The sequence below is a fragment of the Microcaecilia unicolor genome, chromosome 3 (genome assembly GCF_901765095.1).
Source record: "Microcaecilia unicolor chromosome 3, aMicUni1.1, whole genome shotgun sequence".
NCBI classification, from domain to species: Eukaryota; Metazoa; Chordata; class Amphibia; order Gymnophiona; family Siphonopidae; genus Microcaecilia; species Microcaecilia unicolor.
In genome coordinates this window covers 47,859,926-47,877,904 of record NC_044033.1, presented here as the reverse complement: position 1 = coordinate 47,877,904, position 17,979 = coordinate 47,859,926, and the positions used below count along the sequence as shown (strand labels likewise).

Genomic DNA, 17,979 nt, shown 5'->3' with positions numbered 1-17,979 from the left:
TGTTGTAATGGTAGATTTGCTGTAGGTATTGAGTGACTTTTTTTGTTGTTGTAGAGGATTCTTTTTATAAAGTATGCGTGGTATTGAGAGAGTTTTGTTGCTGTTATTGAGATGACTCTAGAATCAGACATGTTTTAACAGTTCCGTACATTGATCTACTCAAGAATTCTAAAACATTATCTCTCCCACCATACATAAGGCAATTCTCATCAGTGTCATCTTCCCTGTTACTAACTGCTCCATTGAGAGCTCTGTTAGATAATGCAAAAAATTTCTTTGCTTCCCCTTGGAGAAATTCCTCCCTACACCATGTTTGTGTAACCGTCCTTGGACCATTCGGGCTAAAGCAAGACATACATACATTCAAAGACTTGATTAATCGATTTCATGCCAGACAATTTTCAGTCATTACTAGCCTAATCTGGATTTGGATTGGAGAGTTAGAAGTAACCTGTGCAAGTTCCTTTGAAACATCCAGTCCCTAACAAGAGATTTTCAGTCACAGGGTAGTATAGTCCACTTATTTTTAAGAATGAGACATTTATATATTGAAGTCTCTCAATGCTGAGTGAAATAAAAGATTGAAAAACAACATGGAATGACTTTGTAGTGGATATGGTGATGCTAGTTTTCCCTGCTTGGGCTGAGCTTTCTGAAATAACCTTCATGCAATCTCTGCTGGAAGCCATGTTATATCCTTCCCCAAAATAAAATTATTCTATTTATAAGATAGGGCTCATTTTAATTGCCAAAGCAGCGATTATTTAGAAGGCAATGTGTGGGCTCTGAAATGTTATTTTCAGTAAAAGCAAAACAGATGATGCATTTTCTCTCCTGAATTTGTTTAAAAAGAGAAAAGTCAGCCCTGTTTGAAGATTTTAGAAACAGAACATATCAGCTTAAAGTCCTTTTCTAAAGTTGTTTTTGTTTTAATGTAAACCACTACAAAACAGCCAGAAAATTATAATTCAGGGTACTTCTGGAATCATGCTTTGAAAAGCTCCTTACTAAAAACCATAGATTATTTTTTCTCATTTAAACCGCAAAAATTCTAAATAAAAGCAATGAAAATAAATAAAATAGATCATACAAAGAGAAGTTCAACGTTTGCCTTTTCCACTGTGGATAAGGATTTCTATCAGGTTTGGATATTAATTAGGCTGAAAACTCACACTTCGGATAAAGTTAAGGAAAACATTATACCACCTTCTGCTGAGAATTATCTAGAATACATCATTTAGCCATGATAATATTAATAATCATTACAATTTCTATTACACTATTCATCTTGCTAGAATTCAAGATGCTTTAGCGTAACTGCTTTTCAGAATCACACAGTAACATACAAGGCATACAGAAAGCCATTCTATTTACTAGCAATGTCCCTGATGACAAACTTAGGGGTCCTTTTAACAAGCTGCGGGAATCAGGGCCCTGTGCTAGCAGCGGGGGTCATTTTTCCTAAGCACCAGGGCCCTTTTTACCGCAGTGGGTAAAAAGCCCTCAGACAAACATGGCCATGTGCTTAGAGAACTCTGACTGCGTGGCCATGCGGCGGGGAACCCTTACCGCCACTCACTGAGATGGCGATAAGGGCTCCTGCGACGATACCCGATTACATGTCAGCACAACAACAGTTACCGCAGTTATTGCAGACTAATTTGTATGTTAATGCCCTAATTCTATATATGGCACTTAAAATCACATGTGATAATTTGAGTGTACACCCAATTTGTGCGTGCAATTTAATTTTTATTTGTTTTTTTTATTTTTGTTACATTTGTACCCCGCGCTTTCCCACTCATGGCAGGCTCAATGCGGCAGGCAATGGAGGGTTAAGTGACTTGCCTAGACTCACAAGGAGCTGCCTGTGCCGGAAATCGAACTCAGTTCCTCAGTTCCCCAGGACCAAAGTCCACCACCCTAACCACTAGGCCACTCCTCCACTCTCAATTGGTAAATGAGCCAATAAATGCTGATAAATGGTTATTAATAATCAATTACCGGCACTAATGGGCATTAAAATTTGCACGCACATCTTTAGGGGGCATGCCCATGGGAGGGGCATGGGTGGTCAGGGGTTTTCCTAGCATTTGAGTGCAGTTTTACTGAATAAGGGAGATTTGTTCCTAATTTAGGTGCAAGAATTTACACAAGGTTTTAGTTGGTGTAAATCCTCATACCCAAAACTGGGTATAGATTCTGGTGCCAAATGCTATTCTATAAACAGCGCATAACTTTGAGCGCCATTTATATAATAGAACTTAGCGCTAATTTTTGGGTACCATTTACAGAATTGAGTCCTAAGTGCTTACTGTACTTTTGTAAACTGCAGTGGAGTTCATGTCCGCTAGCCCAACCTAAACACATAAATGGTTTTAGGATGGGAAACAGTTTAGGGAAACATGCTGGTACACTGGGGGATAGGATCAAGACCGATGGGTTCGCTCAGGTAGAGGAAATTTCGACACATATTCAAAGGAGGTGATCCCAGAAATTTTGCATTACCGTGGCACAGTTCCCAAGTGCTCATATTACGTTACACTAGTATGAGATCCATAGTCAAATAACTGAAATTTTTGATTATATGAAAATTTTACAGTGTACAACAGATTACTGTTATCGCACTGAGTGTAATGAGATACCTTGCCCAGGACACATGGGGGAGTACTTGTCTAACAGGGCATCTCCATTTAGGTGCTCCAAAGGCTGCAAAGCTGGAGCCTATTCTATAACCGAGCCTGGGCAACTAGGTTCTGTTATCGAATCCAAGCAGGACCTGGTACTGGTGTGCCAGCCACAGAGCTGGTGTAAGTGCGGGCACCTGAATATGGCAGCAATGTGTAAAACTTAAAGTATTCTGAAGGTTAGGCCAGAAAGCGGGAGCCCAACGTTAGCACCCAGTTTATACACTTGCTATTACGGCGTGTTAAGAGACCCATACAATTTTAGCTCCTAGTTTCCAGCACTCAGCATATGCAGCCACTTCCTACCCTTTAAAGTTCTATAAGATTCTTTGGCATAGCCTTTGTATCAATATTTCCTCTTGGCCTATAGGCACAGCTCTGATTTTGCAATATATCGATAGGAATTTTAAGAATAAGTGAGGATTGGGAAAACTCACTAGGCTTTTCAGAAAAAATATACATTTTCATTCTGTAATTATGGAAAAAATTATTGAATAAGGTCTAATGAGCTAATCATTTCCACTGCCTACAATATAGCTTAATGCAGGAAGAAAATCTACCGTCACGTTTCAGTTGCCAGAGCTGACATACAGGCATTTCGTCCATGAAGTTTTTGTTTTCTTAATGCTTACGAGTAAGGAAAAAGGAAAAGCCCACGTACTTTGTTGGTGAGTAGCTGGCAGACCTGGGGCACATAGTCAATTAGACATCCTCCGCTAGGAAAGGTGGGAATATGAAGCGCTGAGGAACCACCAAGTGCACTGAAAGCACAAATTAAAGAAAGGTTAGTCCTGTTTTAATCAGGGAAATGCTAGCAATGCAATTCTGTTACCTTTGCTTAATCACAGTGCTTGTGTGCTACTTCAGACAAGACTATTGATTTTCTCATGCTTATTGCTCCTGAGGCGGATGGCATCCTAAGGATTAAAACTTCTGTGCGTTTCAAACTTGCAGTCCAAGAAGCACTTCATCAAACTACCTGGTCAAGTAAGGCCCTCAATATCCTGCTGAATTGTATTGATCCACACTTTTCTTAGTATTTTTGAACATTTCTCAACATGTATTTGAAAAGCAGTGCTTCCCAAATTGTGGGTCACAACCATGAATGTTACACCTAAGCGAGCTCCTCACAGGCATGTCATTACGACGTGCCTCAGTGGGGTTGCTGGTGTTGTAGCCTGAAGAAGTTTGATAAATGCAGTCCTATGGAGTGGCAAGAAAACTTTTGTTAAATTGGGGTATTCAAAGGGGTTTAACTTGGCTCCTACTCAGTTAAACCCAATTGAGGCAGTTGGCTGCCATTATTCAAAGGCCGTCAACCGGGTAGTGCCGCTGAATATCGCTGTTAACCGGCCAGTCTCTAATCGGTTAGGTTAAGGTAGGTCTAGGGGTGGAGCTCTGTCTAACTGGCTAAGGGGCCCTTTTACTAAGGCACAGTAGGCCTACCGTAGGCCTACTACGGTATGCACTGTGTCCTGCAGTAGTGTTCTGCTTAGCGCTTGCTAATCCCGCACGGGAAAATATTTTTATTTTCCAGAACAGAAGGCAAGTCTGGGGGCACAGAGTAGGTGTGGCTTTGCTAATCAGGCAGCACAGGCATATTACAGCATGCTACCTGATTAGTGTGGGAGCCCTTACTGCCTCCTTCATAGGTGCGGTAAGGGCTCCTGATGGTAATGGCCAAGCACTAATAGTGAAATTAGTGTGTGGCCATTACAACCCCCCCCCCCCCCCCCCGAATGCGGGCATTTGTACTGCCATGCTAAAAGTGGCCACATCATGCCAGAAACCCACATGCTGACAGTAGCACTCGCCACTTTTTAGCGCAGCTTAATAAAATAAAATAAAATAAAAGGCTAATTCTACTGAGATTAAAATTGCTTTCAATTGAATAATTTGGAAAAGTACTATAAAATCCACAAATGGATAGTACTAGAACTAGGGGACATTCCACGAAGCTAATACATGCCATATTTATTTATTTATACAAACTTGTAGTTAAGTTGGAGATAATATTTTTTCACTCAGCACACAGTGAAATCGATTGTGGTGAAAGCTGTAAATGTAGGAGGTGAAAAAAGAGATTTGAAAGTTTCTGGAGGAAAACTCCATAAACCAATATTAGCCATGTGGGAAAGCTACTGCTTATCCCTAGGTATTAGCAAGAAGGGCTGGATCTATTCTTCAGGATCTAGTTGGGTACTGGTGACCCAAATTGGAAACTGGGTACAGGGTCTGGGATCTGACCCAGTAGGGCACTTCTTATGTTCTTATGATTTATTTAAAATCATTTCCCAGCTTTTAGCAAAGACCTGATCACAAATGTACTGCTCTTTTCTAACTGATCTTTATTTGACTCTTAAATATTTTGTACAAAAATATTGAATAATAAGGTTTTGTCATTAAAGCTCACATTTGCAACTTTTAGGGCTTTTTTTTCTTTTTTATTAAGCCGCACTAGCAATTTTCATGTGGCAAATGAGAAGAAGCCCATAGGAATTAAATGGGCTTCCTCTCATTTGTCGTGTCAGGAATCGCTAGCGCGGCTTAAAAGATGCCTTTAGAGATTTATGACATTTTCACAATAGTGAATCTATACAAAAATACAACTATACAAATCTGACAAGACAAAATTTCTGAAAGCTACTAGCCTTCCCATTTGCAAATAAACATACAGAGGGTAATTCTATAACAGGGCACTTGGTTTAAGAGGGTAAATAGGCACCTGCCTAGGTACTATTTTATAAAGAGAAGTAGCGCCTAATTACCATTATGAAATACTAATAAGTGGCAGAAATCGTGCCTACCTTGCAGGTGTGGACGTTTACACCAGGGCTGCCCGGGGGGGGGGGGGGGGGGGGGGGGGGTGGGGGGGACAAAATTCCCCGGGCCCGGGCCTCCAAGGGGGGGCCCAGCGCCGCAGTCCTCTCAACCCACCCCCCTCCGTCCACCACTGGGCCGGGCCCCCCTGAATTGAAATCATAACGCCTCACCTCAACCTCGCTCCATGTGAAAGAAGCACAACAGCGGTAGTCTGCAGATCGCCTCCCTTCAGCCCTTCCCTCCCTGTGTCCCGCCCTCGTCTGACGTAACTTGCGTGAGGGCGGGACACAGGGAGGGAAGGCCCGAAGTGAGGTGATCTGCAGACTGCCGCTGCTGCGCTTCTTTCACATGGAGCGAGGTCGAGGTGAGGCGCTATGATTTCAATTCAGGGGGGCCCGACCCGGTGGTGGACGGAGGGGGGCCCGGCCCAGTCTCTCGGTGGCCCTGGTTTACACCTGCCTATAATTCTGAAGTATAGACTGATTAGCATATTTTATTGTGAACTTGACCCAAGCACCACCTCTGTACATACCTACCAGCAAAGTAGGTGCCATCAAAAAATAGAACACATTAACGATCTAATTTAGGGAGATAATGAGCTACCAAGTGTGTTAGCTTTCTCATACTGGCAAAATAAAACCACCTCTCCTCTTTCAGGGGAAGATGTGGCCAAGGCCTTGTGCAAAATGTGGGGTCTGGGCATCCTGCCTACAGACAGATCAAGTTTGGACTTCTTGGAAATGGGTAGAACAGGGCATGGTTTTGAGGCGACACAAAAGCTACACTGAACACAACATTCCTCTCCACTGCAAAAATCATAAAATACTGCGACACACAATTAGAGCACGTTATTTAACGAACAGTTTAATAAACATACTAAAAAGCTAAATTTGGATGTGTCATGGTGACTTTAACATGCCTGCAAATTACCTCAAAAGGGAGCACCGTCATGGACACGCTCTTCAGCTTCTAAAAATAGTTAAGCTCTGGAACTCTTTGCCGGAGGACATGGTTACAGCGGTTAGCATATCTGGGTTTTAAAAAAAGTTTGGACAAGTTCCTGGAGGGAAAGTCTATAGTCTGCTATTGAGTCTGAGTGGATTGGAATGGATAGACATGAATCACTTGTTTACTCTTTTTAAAACTACTAGGACTAGGGCAAGCAATGAAGCAACAAAGTAGTACATTTAAAACAAATCGGAGAAAATATTTCTTCACTCATCAAGTAAACTCTGGAACTAGTTACCAGAGAATGTAGAAAAAGTGGTTAGTTTAGCACGGTTTTAAAAAGGTTTGGATAATTTCCTAAAAGAAAAGTCCATAAGCCATTATTAGGACGGACTTGGGAACATCCATTGCTTATTCCTAAGATAAGCAGCATAAAATCTGTTTTACTGTTCTGGGATCTTAGGTACTTGTGACCTGAATTGGTCACTGTTGGAGACAGGATACTGGGCTTGATGGACCTTCAGTCTTTCCCAGTATGGCAACACTTATGTTCTTACTTGCCCTGGGATCGGTAGCATGGAATATTGCTACTATTTGGGATTCTGCCAGGTACTTGTGATCTGGATTGGCCACTGTTGGAAGCAGGATATTGGGCTAAACTGACCATCAGTGTGACCCAGTACGGCTATTCTTATGTTCTTTTGTTAGAAGCTTTTGGAAGCTGCATTGTGCATGTGTGCACCTTCCTGCCATTACATGCTGCACAGCACCAAGGCAATGAAAATATGATGTGAAAACATAATGTCCTGCTAGTCCTTGGAAGCTTAGCTCGTTAAGATTTGGCAGACCCAGCTAAATTTGGCTCCTGAGGAATACTGAAATGGGGCACCTCATCGAGCCTTGAAGTAGTGAGCTGCTATACAAGTTTGCAGATAAGTCTGATATATGGCTTCTTGACATTTATATATCTGGTTTGAATGTTATGGACATTTTTTGGGCTATTTAATTTTCACGTTTCTTTGGACACTTATGCACTTTGAGGCAGATTACAAGAGTTAGAGTCCATGGATGTCATGGAAGAGCAGCAAACTCTGTGTAAAAGCTAGCTAGGCAGTGTCTAATGCCTACTATTGCTTAGAAAGCACTTGAGCACTGGTGTGATTTCAGTCACGCTGGTTACTGAGGACTCCACTCTTTTTCTACACACACACACACATTTTTTTTTTTTAGTGCAGAAGATCGGCCCACATTTAAGTAGCAGGTTCCCTTTTTATCATGCATATATGCATATTTCATGCTAAGTTTGAGCCCTCAGTTAGAGACATGTTGTGGTTGAAGGAACATAGCAGACTGGGGTTCACCTCTTGGAAATGACCAGGAAGGAGTGCACGGTTTTGTTTTTTAATTGGGTAATATTTTGGATTGGATTGTCTTTGTGTCTTCTATCCTGACCCCTTGTGAGGAGGGATAAAGAAGGACAGTTATTGTTTACTGATTTATATACCATTATTATTCTATTTGTTATATTTTTATGATGTAGGCTTCCCTCATCCTTTGAAAAAGGCCAACATATAAATATGCAAAGCGATTTAAATAGCCAGAAACAACTCCTGGACATTTAAATCACTTGTTCGGGGGTAACCAGGAATAATCAGCAGCACTTAACCGGATAGAGCCAATGAAAACAACCGGTTAGCTCCTAAGTCGAAGTCAGCTACTTTGTTGGTATTCGGCACTTAGCTAGTAAAGTGCCAATATTCAACACTTAACTGGCTAGGATAACCATACAAATAGGACCACATAAAACACAGTCCTATCTTTATGGGGTTTATTCTGTAGCTGAATATCTCACTTAACCGGCTAAGTTTTATCCGGCTGCATATGCCCTGATATTCAATACCGGTGCACGGACATGACCCAGCACTGAATATCTTGGAAGAAAGTTGACTGAATATTTATTTATTTGCTACATTTGTACCCCACATTTTCCCACCTATTTGCAGGCTCAACGTGGCTTACATGATATTGCAAAAGATATAGTTATGAAGAGTAAGAGGTTTGTTCTAAATTAACATATTACTATGTAAGAATTAAGGAAGATATGTCTGTGGAATAATTTACATAACACATAATGAAAAAGAAAAACAATATGATAATATGGCTAGTATAATCAGTTTAGAGGGATTAGTAGGTGGTTGGTTTAGATATAGAATAATCAAGTTCTAAGGAGGATTCTTATTGTAAGTTTTTTCAAACAAGTGTGTTTTCAGTAATTTGAAGTTTGTTAAGTTACGTGTTATTTTTATAGTGTTCGGTAGTTTGTTCCATGCTTTTTTGCAGAGGTATGTGAAGGTAGATGTATATATTTATTTGTATTTGAGTCCTCTACAATTAGGGTAGTGGAGGTTCAGGAAGGTACGCAACGAACTGTTGATGTTTCGTGCCGGTAAGTCAATTAGGTCTGACATGTATGAAGGAGCTTCTCCATAGATGATTTTATGGGTCAAGGTGCAAATTTTGAAGGCAATACGATCCTTTAGTGGAAGCCAATGCAATTTTTCTCTAAGGGGTTTGGCGCGCTCATATTTCCCCTTACCGAATAAGAGTCTAGCTGCGGTATTCTGTGCAGTCTGAAGTTTCTTAATAGTTTTTTCCTTGCATCCTACAAAAATGGAGTTACAATAATCCAGGTGGCTTAATACCAATGATTGCACCAGCGTACGAAATACTTCCCTTGGGGAAAAAAGGTTTCACTCTTTTCAGCTTCCACATTGCAAAAAACATTTTCTTTGTCACATTCTTCACATGGTTGTCAAGGGTGAGATTTCGATCAATAGTAACTCCTAGGAGTTTCAAGTTGTTTGCAACAGGGAGAGTGTGGGATGGTGTGTTTATATTAGTGTAATCAGTCTTATTAAACTGCGATGATAAGATAAGACATTGAGTTTTTTCTGCGTTGAGTTTAAGTAGGAAGGTATCCGCCCATGAGTTCATAATTTGGAAACTGGTACGAATTTTATCTGTGATTTCTGATATGCTGCTCTTAAATGGAATGCATATTGTGACATCGTCCGCGTAAATATACGGATTTAGGCCTTGATTGGATAATAATTTGGCTAATGGTAACATCATTAAATTAAAAAGAACTGGTGAAAGCGGTGAGCCTTGAGGTACTCCACATCCAGGTCTCCATGGTGAAGATATAGTCGACTTGGATATTACTTGATAAGATCTTACAGTTAGGAATTTGTGGAACCAATTCAATACGTTTCCACCTAGTCCAAAGTATTCAAGGATGTTTAATAGAACACTATGGTTAACCATGTCAAATGCTCTAGACATGTCGAATTGGAGAAGTAGAACGTTATTGCCAGCTGCGATAATTTGTTTGAATTTAGTTAGAAGTGTAATAAGAACTGTTTCAGTGCTGTGATTGGCACAAAATCCGGATTGGGATACATGTAATATTGAGAATTTACTCAAGTAATCATTAAGTAGCTTAGTAACTAGGCTTTCCATCAATTTGACTATGAGAGGGATGGATGCAACTGGACGATACTTAGTTATGTCATTTAGTTTTTTCTTTTGATCTTTGGGGATTGGAGTAAGTAATATATTACCTTTATCATCAGGAAAGTAACCATGTTGGAACATGTGGTTTAAATAGGTGGTAAGAAAGGTGAAGAAACGTCGAGGAGCAAATTTTATAAGATGGCTAGGGCAAATATCCAATTTACAATGTGATTTAGTAAATCTGTAGATTGTTTGGGTGACTGTATCCTCAGTAAGGGAGTTGAAGTTTATCCATATTCGGTCAGCAGGATATTCGTCGGTAGTTGGGTCTAAGTAATCCATGAAAGTTCCGTAATTAGAGGAGTTGGTTGATAGGGTGGATCTTAATTTGATGATTTTTTGATTGAAGTAAGTGGCTAGATAATTCGCTGATGGGCTTTCAGTGTTGACTAAAGTGACCGGTGTAACATCTAGTAGATTATGGACAGTTTGGTATAGTTTATGTAAATCATTGTAATTTGGTCCAATTTTGGATTTGTAGAATGACCTTTTAGTCTGTCTGATGGCATATTTGTATTTCCTTAGCATTAATTTCCATGCAGATAACGTTTGTTCATTTTTCATTTTGTTCCATGCGCGTTCAAGTCTTCTTGTTTGAGTTTTTAGTTTTTTCAGTTCATCGCTGAACCAAGGGAGTGAATTTTGTCTTCAAGATGTTTTTATTTGTAATGGTGCTATTGCATCCAGTATGTGTTTACATCTGTTGTCCCAATTTAAAAGGTTTAAATTGGCTCCCAAAACTATAACATACGGTTAAAAATAAATAAACTGACAGAAATGACTGACTCTGTCACCAACACACATGTAAATTCAAGATCTGTCAAGAACTCTCCAAATCTTAAATTCACACACAGAAATATACAGCGTCTCCCTCTCACATAAAGAGCCAACCACAACTTTTACCTCAGTCTATTCCTCCACACAAAATAAATCTCTGTTGTGCACACATCAAAAAAGAAAGTCTGACTCTTTCTCACATACATACAATTAGACTCTCCATATCTCACACACAAGAACACATTTTGGAAATCTGCACAATGTGATAACTGACTTTGGAAATCTTATATACTGCTTGGAGTACACCCTTCCAATCTTGTTTAGTTTTATTTTCAGATTTTAGATGGCATCCTGCCCAGGGTGCCCAGTGAGCTTTAATAAAACAATGGAACAAAAGAAATAAGAAAACAACAGCTTATTTTATGTTCTGAAAAAAAGCATTACATCTATTCCAAAGTCTCAACACTCAGTGAAATATAATTCTTCCTATTATTCATCACTGTAAAACAATGTTTGGTGGTTCAGCAGAGCCTCCTGATTGGCTAAATTAGTAGGCATTAATTTCCTAGACCCAGACAATTTCCTAAACCAAATCTTCATAGCAACCTACTTTTTAAGCATAATTATAAGGCAGAAAAAGAAAATATCCCTCTAAATCGCTGAATAAAAAACCAGAATCACTGCATGATGCCTGCTCTCATTTGCTTCATTGTTGTCCCCATTTTGGAACTGTTTTCTTAATATTAGATCCTAATGCATTAACATCATGTGGTCCCCTGTCAAGCCTTTTGATGAACCTAAAGACTTCTATTCCCACCAAGCCTCTGTTTCAGATTCAATATTTTTAAATGATGGTAGATAAAAGACCAAAATGGCCTATACAATCTGCTCAGCAAGGTTATTTTTAAGTTTGTAACTGATGCTTGCTGGATTCAGCCACGGGGAGTGTATGGTATAATTCTCCTGCCTGTGATGCATGCAATTATCTAGGACACTTCACCTACATAGACATGCCTGGTAGAATGGTCAGTCAGGCGTGACACAGGAGGGCCAGGCATGAAGGGATACAAAATCATTCGATCACCTATAATCCTCTACCCAACTAATCCTGGGAACTAGGGTAGAGGAAGAGGAGGAGAAAATTTCCTTTTCACACAGTTACAGATGTCTGGATTGATGCTGGCTCTCACAGCAGCCTGTCACTCCTCTCGGGGCCTTTTTACAAAGGCGTGGTAGGGCTACCGCTCAGGTGCCTGGCAGTAATCGGGCAGTGCAAGCACACTGCCACGCATTGCCTGATTACTGCACGAGTAGCACATGGGTGGTGATATGCGCTAATTTGGAAATTAGTACGTGGCCATTAATGGCAAAAATAGAAAATTGGCCATTTTAGAGCCACACTAAAAGTGCTCAGAGTGCGAAGGGAAACCCATGCACTAAAACTACTGCCGGCCACCTTTTAGTGCAGGTCAGTAAAAGGACCCCTTGGTGTAGGAGCATCTGATATGGCTTGGAAGGTTTCTCTTTCTGCTCTCTCTCAACCCAGGGAGTCAAGGGTCAAATGAATTGCAGGGAGGGATTATGAATGCATGATGTAATAGACAGAGCAACATCTCAGAATGGTGGAATGGGTAGGTAGGTGCTAGGTTCCTCCCCATTCTGTAACATTAGACAAAGAATCATCTGATTGAGCACTGTAAAATTCAATTTGATTTTCTTTGCCGTGATAATTTTAGTTTAATTTAGTCATATTCGGAAATTTCAAAACACAAAAGGCCCATGGAGCTCAAATTTTTAATACTAACCAATCACTCCACAATACCTCTACTTGGTCACCAATTTCCTATATATTTTGAACTTTAAAATGCACAGTGACCATTCACTAACACCATTCATGTCCTTTCAGTTAGCAAACACCCACCCAACTGTCACAACAGTTTAGAATTTTTTTTCTTTTCTGTGACACGAGACCCCTCAAGCCTCCCACAAGTCCCATCAACCTAAAATCAATAAAATACAGCTATTAACACTTTAATTCACAAACCCCACATGTTAAAATAAAATATTATATTTGTTTTGACTTAACTCTTCTTCACCAGTTCATTTATAAACAACTAATTTTAATTTTATTACTTGGCACACGCTCCCGACCCTCTGCTCCTTTCTCTCCTCCAGTGCACAAGTGGGCACACTCAAATCTCCTGACCATCCCCAAACTGGCTCACAAAACACTCAGGGGTGGGCTCTCTGGAGCTCTCCCACAGTTGCCCTGATCACGTTTGCAGTATTTCTCATTCACCAGAATCGGCCCAGCACTCCAAATTAGGCCGGTTCCTGTGCTAGTCTCAGGCCTCAGCTCTGAGATCTCTGGGCATGTACAGACTGATGTCATCCAGCAACTCGGTCCTCCACCCTCCCACAACGTCGACATCCCGTTCAGGCCCGAAATCTCCCAACTCTGTGCTCGCCCGCCAGACAGCAAATGCACACAAGCAATTTGGACCCCCCAGCGGCTATGATCACTTGGCCCGCGTCGGCACACCAAACCACACCCAGCTCCATTCCCCAGTTTCACCACCACCATCAGGATCTATCACCCTACAACCTGGACCCAGAACTTTAATCTGGCAGGTAAACTTATTTTAATTTTAACCCTTAGGTTACATACACAAGGAAGTACAAGCAGGGCACCTAAGCCCTATTTTGCAAATTCCTGCGTAATTTACATAGCAGATATTTGCAAGAGGGAGGGGGCATATATCTACTATAATAAAACTCACCCTCAATGTTCTGAAGACAACATTCTGAAGTCACTCAGTCAGTCACTGAAGCGTTCATGGATTCATGGTGGTGAAGCCTCAACACTGACCATGTCTCACTGCCCCGCCCTCACATGACGGACCAATCAGAAAAAACACCCTCAACATTCTGAAACACAAAGGACCATCACAACACCGTTCCCAGGCAACACTAGGCAACGTAAGACGGACCAATCAGAGGAAACTACGTGACAATAAGGGAGGAGCATTCCCCAGCAGAATGGCTCATTATCTGTGCAGCACGGAGAGCACAGAACCACCGCTGGAACGAGAGAAGAATATTCCTGCTGTGGGTATGTGCAAAAATTTACATTTACATTTCACCAACAGAAAGACCCCCCTCCACAAACCTCCTTGACAGACAAAACCACACACACACAATACAACAGAAACACACCTTCAAAGCCACACACCAATCCAACCCAATTTGCCAGCACAGCACAGCACATCCCCCAACCCCCAAGCAAAAAACAAAACAAAAAAAGAAACACATCAACAACCTGCACACACACCGCACCCTCACACCCTCACACACACACACACACACAAAATAACTCTGTGACACATACACACAAAAAAAACCACATGCTAGCGCCCGTTTCATTGGTTTTGGAAACGAGCCTTTTTTACTAGTATATATATATATATATATATATATATATATATATATATGCAGGGCTCCTGTTTATACATGTAATTTACACACATCCCTGCCACATTTTAGGTATCGTATTTACAGAAGCTTTGTGGCTGGTGCAACTGTGGGCACCTAGATGTTAGGCATGCTGACATCAGGTTACACTAATATTCTATAATGGAACTTGGGCTCCTACTGCACAGCTTTGGAGCACTAAAGGGAGGTGCCCAGTTGTAGAATTGCCCCCATAAGGGGTAATTATAGAAAGTGGGTACTAACATTTACATGTCGATTGCATACATAAATGTTTAGAATACCAGTATAATGAAGCTTTGTGTGCACACAGGTGTTTAAATGCCAAAAATCTGCCTTTGCGAGATTCTGTAAATACGCATATACATCTTTGACAAAATGCAGCATATGGGTGGGACTCAAATTTATGCACATAACTAATAATTATGCATCTCCAGCATTTAAGGTGCAAGCAATTACACCAGCTCTATGGCCGGCATAACTGATCATGCTTAACAGCATAAATACCCAGTTACACTAGGCACCTACTTTCCTTCATAGAATAGGCATTTAAATAGACGTGCTGCTACAGAATTGTCCCCATAATTCCAAAAGCTCCCAGCCCCCGAAAAAGAAACAAAAAAATCTCATGAGCTAAAGCAGACCTTGAGTTTCTGTCTGAAAACCAAAGGGATGGAGCCCTATCAAATTAGAATCTGTTCCAATAGTTTAATCTCTTGAGATGGTAAGGATAGAAGAAACTCTCGACTAAAGTGAATACTACATGCTGGCATAATACTGATGAACATGGTTAGTAAGACTGCTTGGGGGCCATATTTTATAGGATTCAATAAACCAACATGATAATCTTAAATGAATGTGCAGAGTTATAGGCATCTGGTGAAGTATCTTCAGCAAATGGGTAGCCTGAGCCCAATGTCTGTGGCCAAAGATGACATTAGACACTGTTCTTTGAGCCAACCACAGAAATGCAGTAGTCTAAATGGGACAAGATTTTATTTATTTGCTGCATTTATATCCCACATTTTCCCACCCATTTGCAGGCTCAATGTGGCTTACAATTTGGAGTGTGTCGGAAGAAAATGAAGTTGCCTAATCAGGAACAGGTTGATAAAAGCTCTGCTCTCAAAGATAGTTCCGTCCAAAAATGGGGATGATTCATAATGATTCTAAGACTATTGATTTTCTTTTCACTTGGAAGGAAATGCTTAACAAGGCGTGAAGGGGCATAATCGAACGGAAACGTCTATCTCCATGGGCGTTTATCTCCGAGAATGGGTCCGTGAAGGGGCGGACCGAACTGTATTTTCGCAAAAAATAGACGTCCATGTTTTATTCGACAATTTGTGAGGTGGGCGTTTTTGTTTTTCAGCGATAACGGAAAATGAAAGCGCCCAGCTCAAAAACGAATAACTCCAAGACATTTATTCGTGGGAGGGGCCAGGATTCGTAGTGCACTGGTCCCCCTCACATGCCAGGACACCAACCGGGCACCCTAGGGGGCACTTCTACAAAAACAAAAAAAAAAGGTAAAAGAGCTCCCAGGTGCATAGCACCCTTCCCTTGTGTGTTGAGCCCCCCAAATCCCCCTCAAAACCCACTGCCCACAAGTCTACACCATTACTATAGCCCTAAGGGGTGAAGGGGGCACCTACATGTGGGTACAGTGGGTTTGGGGGGGCGGTTTGGAGGGCTCCCATTTACCAGCACAAGTGTAACAGGTGGGGGGGGGGGGATGGGCCTGGGTCCACCTGCCTGAAGTCCACTGCACCCCCTAATAACTGCTCCATTGACCTGCATACTGCTGCCAGGGAGGTGGGTATGACATTTGAGGGTGAAAATAAAAAGTTGTGAAACGGCATATTTTGTGGTGGGAGGGGGTTTGTGACCACTGGGGGAGTCAGGGGAGGTCATCCCCGATTCCCTCCAGTGGTCATTTGGTCATTTAGGGCACTTAATGGGGCCTTATTCGTGGAAAAACAGGGTCCAGGAAAAGTGCCCTAAATTCTCGCTACAAACGCATATTTTTTTTCCATTATCGGCGAAAGGCGCCCATCTCTGATCGGCTGATAACCACGCCCCAGTTCCGGCTTCACCACGCCTTCGACACGCCCCCATCAACTTTGTCCACATCCGCGACGGAGTGCAGTTGAAAACGTCCAAATTCGGCTTTCGATTATACCGCTTTATTCGTTTTTGTGAGATAAACGTCTATCTCCCGATTTGGGTCACAATATAGGCGTTTTTCTATTTCGATTATAAGCAGGATAGGGGACTTCCCCAACCCATGAAATTTCAGTCTTGCCAGGGTTTGGATTCACTTTGTCTGCATCCAGAACAATGGCTGAAAAGGTTTCCTTAGTGTGCATTTAGAGTCTTTAGTTGAATGTCATCATCAGTAAATCCCTGATAAATGTCCATAGTGGCTCCAAATATATATAAAAAGACGGTTCAGCTGAAGGTGAGAGTACTTAATATTTGTTCTAGGGGTGGGTATTTAGGGGCCCTTTTACTAAGTGGTGGTTTACCGCTCGGCAATCCGGAACTACCGTTGGCCCAACGCGGGTGCCAGTGGTAGTTCTAACCCTAGTGTGCGGCAATTCCAGCACTAGCAGAAATATTGCTGGTAAGTGCTCCCCAAACATGGCCACATGGTAAGTTCAATCTTACCACATGGCCATTTTCTTTGTCAGACTTTTTACCTACTGTGGTAAAAAGGGCCTGAGCGCGGGGCAAAAATGGCCCCTTTTTACTGCTGCTTAGTAAAAGGGCCCCTTAGTGCAGAATTAATTCAATTAATTTTTTTAAAATTTGAACTAGGATAAAGTGTTTTAATCCTGATCAAAAATTTTTTAACTCCAGCAATGCTTTCTCTCAGTGGCGTACCAAGGGGGGGGGGGGGCTGTGGGGGCGGTCCGCCCCGGGTGCACACCGCTGGGAGGGGAGTGCCGCGGCACGCGCCTGTTGCTCTGTCTCTGAGTTCGCAATTCGCATGTGTTCACTGCTCCCTCTGAGTCTGCCCCGGAACAGGTTACTTCCTGTTCCGGGGCAGATTCAGAGGGAGCAGTGAACACATGCGAATTGCGAACTCGGAGACAGGGCAACAGGCGCGCGCCGCGGCACCCCCCTCCCAGCGGCGTGCACCCAGGGGGGGGGTGTCATTTCACCGGGGGGAAGAGGTGTCATGCTGCACCCGGGGGGGGGGGGGGGGGGCATCAGCGTTCCACCCCGGGTGTCAACTACTACTACTATTTAACATTTCTAGAGCGCTACAAAGTGTACGCAGCGCTGTACAAACACAGAAGAAAGACAGTCCCTGCTCAAAGAGCTTACAATCTAATAGACAAAAAGTAAAGCAACTAGGGTCGGAACGCCACTGCTTTCTCTCCCCTGCCTATCCTATTTCACCTTGGCATAATGTAGCAGAGAGAAGGTGTCACGAAACGCCTAGCCACCCGCCTGGGTTACCCCATGGCCACTTAGAGGGTCTATCCCCAGTACAGCTCAGGTCAGCATGAATTTATTCAGAAACATCTGCCCAGTCCTTGCCTAGTTATTGCTCTCCAGTAATTGAGGATCTCCCTTTTCAGATCTTGAGTTCTGCATGCGTTCTCTTTTTGTTGGGCTATCAGCTGCCACCTGTTACTTCTTCTCTTCTATCCTTGTTGGATATCCTTTCCAA

General features: G+C 42.0%; 1 protein-coding gene across 3 annotated transcripts in view; it reads right to left on the bottom strand.

The window, feature by feature from the left end:
- The window catches only part of BABAM2 (BRISC and BRCA1 A complex member 2), a 582,320-nt gene that overhangs the window by 108,485 nt on the left and 455,856 nt on the right, over positions 1 to 17,979 (bottom strand). For all 3 annotated transcript variants that reach the window (XM_030195882.1, XM_030195883.1, XM_030195885.1), the window contains exon 8: positions 3,349 to 3,448. In XM_030195882.1, the coding sequence (XP_030051742.1) occupies positions 3,349 to 3,448 (100 nt within the window). The remainder of the gene's footprint in view (positions 1 to 3,348; positions 3,449 to 17,979) is intronic.